Source organism: Vulpes vulpes, chromosome 10 (genome assembly GCF_048418805.1).
Source record: "Vulpes vulpes isolate BD-2025 chromosome 10, VulVul3, whole genome shotgun sequence".
In the NCBI taxonomy this organism is placed as follows: domain Eukaryota; kingdom Metazoa; phylum Chordata; class Mammalia; order Carnivora; family Canidae; genus Vulpes; species Vulpes vulpes.
In genome coordinates, this window is record NC_132789.1 from 2,046,395 (window position 1) to 2,052,266 (window position 5,872).

The 5,872-nt window shown below is 58.1% G+C and overlaps 1 protein-coding gene across 1 annotated transcript; it reads right to left on the reverse strand.

The window, feature by feature from the left end:
* Positions 1–1,768: 1,768 nt before the first annotated feature.
* Positions 1,769–5,045, reverse strand: FZD10 (frizzled class receptor 10). Its single transcript, XM_026017147.2, has one exon. It carries the CDS (start codon positions 4,650–4,652, stop codon positions 2,907–2,909), a length of 1,746 nt encoding a protein of 581 aa, XP_025872932.1. The 5' UTR covers positions 4,653–5,045; the 3' UTR covers positions 1,769–2,906.
* Positions 5,046–5,872: the final 827 nt, after the last annotated feature.

Consider the following 5,872-nt stretch of genomic DNA (forward strand, 5'->3'; position numbering starts at 1 on the left):
GGAGCTAAGGTGCTGAGGCTGAGAAATCTCCCTATGAAGGCAATCCATAAATCCTGTGGAAGTCCTGAGTTAGCAGAGGTGTTTGCAGATTTCTCCGAGCTTTGATACTTCTCCTAAAATTCACAAATCATCTGTCTGCAATCACGGGTCAGGTTGTGGCTCCTAGAGAAAGCGCCCTTCTGCTGCTACGGGTATTATCAGTGGCAGAGGCGAGGCCCCATGCACCTGCCCCGACCATATGGTAAAATCCCTGGACATTTGTGAACAGGCTCCCTGTAGCTTTGGGGGGGGGGGGGCCTGTGCGTCCCACACGGAAACACATTCTAGACAAGGAACAGCAGAGGTGCTTCTGTGTGCCGTCCCACTTAGGTCTTCCGGATCCTGCGGTCTGCAGCCCACATGCCTGCACACGGGTGCGTGCTAGGTGGCTGATTAGCCCAGTGAGCTCACAATTGAGAGCTTGGGCATCAGAATGGAGCTCTGATGCATGCACACAGCAGCAGGTCCTGCTATCCTTCTAGATTTTTCAAAGTTCTGCTCCAAGCATGTAAGTTTTCTTTTTCCTGAGTCACCCAAAGAGAGCATTACAAGCATACCTACATCCATATATCAATATCCCCGGATGGTCTTAGGGGGGCCGAGTGGGAACAATCAACAGATAGGTTTTTATTTATGGGCATTTCTTAAACCATTTCCCCCCTTTTTAGTGCACTGAAGGCTATTCTGGATTTTATCTTAAATTACCTTGCCTTATTTAGCTGGTGTTTCTTGACCTTGATCCCAAACCACCCAGGGACTTTGCTCGGGCAGGCTAAAGCCATACACAGACCAGTTGAGGTGGCCCCCACAGACCCGCTCATCCTTTTGCTCAGCTCTGGTGTCATGTGAGAGTGGTCTCACGGTCACCAGGCTTACCTCCTAAATACCCTCGTCAGGAAAGAGGCTGCCCTGACCGCAGGCTTCTGTCCATCAAGTGCTTAGTACATTTTCAAAATTCTTAAGGGCCGTTCGTTCAGCTGCGAGCCTGACAGCACAACCCTGCGGAGAGCCTGGTTGATCCTGCTGATTTCCCAGGACTGTAGGTCTGGACTGTGCCTTGCAATCCTTCGTGTCCGGACCTGAATTTTGCTGAGCCTCTGACCCTGAACTGGGGCCCAATTTGGGTCTCTACAGCTCCAGGGCTCCCCAAGTAAAAACAGGAGATGAATTAAGTTCACAGACTCGCCATCCTTAGCAGATGTTTTATCCTGTCCAGGTCTATATTCTGCTTTGTAAACCTGTCCTCGACTTGCCACAGAGCCAGCACACTCGGAGCGGATGCACAGAACCCTGTCTAGGTATAATCTGATCCCAGCAGGCCCACCGAACGCTACTCTGATTGAATTCTCTGACTTCGCTGGCCCCATTCCCGGGAGATCTCACCCAAAGCTGATCCAGGTTCTCCAGGATTTACCCACACTGAGTAGCCCAGGCATTCCCTGATGAGGTATGTCTACAGCCGCCAGGCCCTCACATCCAGCCACCAAGAGTCACGGCAAACAGTGTCCAGCTCTCCATGTTTCCTGCATGTCATTCCATAGAAACTCGAAACTAAATTATCCTGCTAACTCTGGAATCCGCCCATCTGCCATTTCATATGGATAGCCAGTAATCTCTAGATAGAGATGCACACTCGGGATTTGCTTGCAAAGCTAGCAGGGGGATAAAGTTTGCTCTGCTCTCTCCACACTCAGGGAAGGAAAACCTCACAATGTACAAGGCACCAGCAGCAAACTAAAGAACATATTTTATTTTTAATAAAATAGTGGAGCATGAAAAATATCATATATTACAAATATACACAGGCAGGACCACTCTTCCCTGGGATGGTGGGGAGAATAATGTAGACTTGTCTAGTGCTTCTTGAGCTATTCATGGAAACCATTTGTTTAACAATAGAAAGAGTCAATAAGCCCTTTGGATACTTTTGAATGATCTTTCTTCCCTCCCCCCCCCCCCCCACCTCCTTTCCACAAATCAGTCCAAACGTGTATAACATTGGCTTGGTTTCCATTAAAAAGCCACAAAATGTAACACTAGAGGGTTTCTGAGGGCTGGGCCTCTCCGTGCTTTTGTTGGGATTTCTTTTGTTGTCTTTATGTACAGCAAAATACTTGTTTCTCTTTTCATTTTAACGGAAAGAGGGAAGAAATGTATTGCACATTGTTTGCATTTGCGAATGTTAGGTTTGGTGGAAGTTTCTGTCTTGGAGAAAGACCATTTGTGAAGGCTAGAGGCTGGAGTCTATTTTAAGTGACTCCAAATCCACTGGAGTGTGCTAAATTGTCAGGGTTCCCCTTTCTTCCTGTCTGCACAGAAGCTGCTGTCCCACACACAGCCTTCCTGGGGGTGGGTCCCTAGGATGGCTCCTGCCGGAGACCCACTTCGCCTCTCTCTTTCTCTCTCTACCCCCCCTCCCTCTCTCAATGCTCCCAGCAAAAGTTCTTCAATGTACAAAGAAGCCATCTCTCCTCTGACTTGTAAATGGGTAGCAAAGCCAACTCAAACACACAGCTATGTATTTATGGAAGCTTCTAAACAAAAGTTTTCTTCTGGGGGCTGAACCAACTACTTTACCACAAATTAGTTACACGAGAGGCTACTTAATTGAGGAGCTCTCCTTCCGAAAACAAAACAAAACAAAACAAAAAACCCTGTAAGCACATTTTCACTTTGAGCGTACCACAGTATCCTGAATTTAAGAGTAAAAACTTTTTTCTTTTACTTTTATTAAAAAAACAAAACAAAACAAAACAAAACAAAAACAAAAAAAACAACCAACCAGGAAAAGCACCACGTTTTGGCTCTGATTGCCATTGTATCCTGTCTGGGAAGGTTTTCCACGCCGGCCTCCCCCAGAAGCCAGTTCACACACAGGTGGGAGGCTGTGCAGGGATCTCATATTTTCCGAGGTGGGTTTTTGGGGGATGCTGGGCTTTTTTGTAAATCCCACTATTGGTGATCACGCTGGCAGGTTTCCTCCTGCTCTTTCTCTTGAACCTGCGGCTGCAAACATTCTGCCAGGACTGCAGGGTCTTCGATGTCCAGATCCACATGCCGCTGGTGATGCCCACCACCAGCAGCATGAAGATCTTCACCATGAAGATCTCCACCGCTGGGATGGACGCAGCCATCACACAGTCCAGACTTTTGGTCTGGTTGTTCATTTTGCACTTGTGCTGCGTGGCTAGGATCTTCCAGTACTCCATGTTGAGGCGTTCGTAAAAGTAACAGGCGATCACACAGGTGGCCGGCACGGTGTAAAGCACCGAGAAGACCCCGATTCTCACCATGAGCTTCTCCAGTTTGTCCGTGTTCTCCCCACCGGTCTTCATCACCCTCCGGATGTGGAAGAGGGCCACGAAGCCAGACAGGATGAAGGAAGTGCCGATGACGAGGTAGCAGGCCAGCGGGATGAGCACGAAGCCGGTGAGGGCGTTCACGTCCATGCTGCCCACGTAGCACACGCCCGTGAGCTCGTCCCCAGCCACCCTGCGCATCACCAGGATCAGGATGGTCTTCACGGCCGGGATGGCCCAGGCTGCCAGGTGGAAGTAGCTGCTATTGGCCTCGATGGCCTCATGGCCCCACTTCTTGCCCGCAGCCAGGAACCAGGTGAGTGTGAGAATCACCCACCACAGCGAGCTGGCCATGCCGAAGTAGTAGAGCACCAGGAAGACGAGGGTGCAGCCCGTGCTCTCCAGCCCCTCCTGGATGACATAGAGCTGTCCGCTGTCCCGGTCGCAGGCGATGCTCTCGGCGCCAGCGAAGAGGCGGATGATGTAGCCCACGGAGTAGACGCAGTAGCACATGGAGAGGAAGATGATGGGGCGCTCCGGGTACCTGAAGCGGGCCGGGTCGATGAGGAAGGTGAGCACGGTGAAGGCGCTGGAGAAGAAGCAGAGCACCGCCCAGACGGCCAGCCAGACCACCGCGAAGCGCTTGTCGCCGCGGCTCCAGTACACGTCCACCCCGGGCGTGCAGAGCGGGGCGCACGCCGCGCTCTTCCCCACGTGGTGGAACTTGCCCGGGTTGTCGCAGCCGGTGCGCCCCTGGCCCGCGTCCCGGAGCGGGTGCTCCTGCGCGCTGTGCGGCCGCTGCGGCCGGAAGAGCGGCGGGAACAGGCCGGAGCCCCGGGAGGGCTCGTCCGAGCCATTGTTGGGCGCCTCCATGCACAGGTAGTTGGGGTCGTTCTTGTTGGGGAGCTTGCTGCAGTCCAGCGAGTCGGGCCACTTGAAGTTGAACTGCTCCATGATCGGGGAGCACTTCAGCCGGGCCTGCTCGCACATGACCCGGCAGGCAGGGATGGGGGTGGAGACTTGCTCGGTGCACATGGGCGCGTACAGCGAGCACAGGAAGAAGCGGAGGTGGCCGTGGCAGCCGTACTCCACCAGCGGCGCGAACTCATGCAGCTGGATGGCGGCCTCGCGCTGGTTCTCGTGGCCCATCAGGTTGGGCATGCGGGTCATGTTGTAGCCGATGTCCTTGCACATCGGGATCTCAATGGGTTGGCACTTGCCGTCGCCCGGGCGCTCCATGTCCATGGAACTGATGGCGGCGCACGAACCCATCACCTGCAGGACCAGCCACAGGCGGGGGCCCGGGCGCGGCATGCTGGCGTCGGAGGTGCCCCGGCCGGGCGCGGAGGTCCGCTCCGCTCAGCGCCCGCGCTGCCCCGCTCGGGCCACGGGCCCCGGCTCCCCGCTCCCGCTCCGGCCCCCGCCCATGCCCGCCCCGCCGGCCGGAGCGCAGCGCTGCGCGCCCCGGGCCTCCGCCGAGGCGGGGTCCGCGGGGAGGCGGGGAGCAAAGTTGGCCAACAATACCGGGAGGCGCTACGGGGCCGGGCTCCCGGCGGGCGGCGACTCCCGGCCGCGGCAAACTTTGGGCTCTTCCGCGAGCGCCCAGGTGGCGCGTCCCGGAGGCCGGCGGGCGGGCGCACCGAGGCCAGCAGGCGGGCGGCCGCTCCTCCCTCCGCGCCGGCCTCGCCGGGCCGGGCCGCAGCTGCTCGGCGCCGCGCGTCCCGGGCAGGGAAGACGCGCAGAAGGCGAGGGGGGAGCGCAGCCGGGCGGCCACAGGCCCCGCCCCGGGAGCGCGCCCCGCCCCCGCCGCCGCCGCCGCTTTGCATGAGAAAGCCGGCCCGGCCCGCGGGTGGGACCCCGCGCCCCTCCCCGCGCCCCTCCCCGCGCGCCTCCCCGCGCCCCTCCCCGCGCCCCTCCCCGCGCCCCTCCCCGCGCGCCTCCCCGCGCGCCTCCCCGCGCCCCCGCCCGGGACACCCAAGGGCGCGCATCCCTGAAGTTCCCGGACGGGCCGGGGGCGCGGGCGGGTGGTCCGCGGCGGGGGGCCAGACGCATCCTCCGTCGCCTGGACGGTGGGCCCCGGGCGAGGGCGCTTTCCAGGAGAGGTGGGACTGGCGTTTTACAGCCCCGGCCATAAAGTGGCCCCTCGGCTCGTAAACCTGCCCGCATCTCCCCGAGGCCCGGGAGTCGCCAGGCCTGCGCCCCTGCCCGGGCTCCCGCTCCCGCTCCGGCTCCGGCTCCCGGGAGTGGTTTTCTTTGAAATTTCAAAGAGAAGAGCTTAGGGCAGGGGGAGGGGCCGAGGGGATCCTGACTCCTAGGGCCGCTCCCCCGAGGTCCCCGCGGGAAAGGCGGGCCGGAGGAGAGGAGGGCAGGCTCCCTCGGGAAGTGGGGGCCAGGCTTGGGTGACGACCCCCGCCCGCCCCCAGCGGGCCGCGGAGCGTGGGGGCCTCTCGCCAGCAGGGCTGCTGATGCCTTGTAGGCGGCTGAGTTTATTTATTATAGGAAGTCGTTCGCTCGTCGGCTATTTATATTATTTG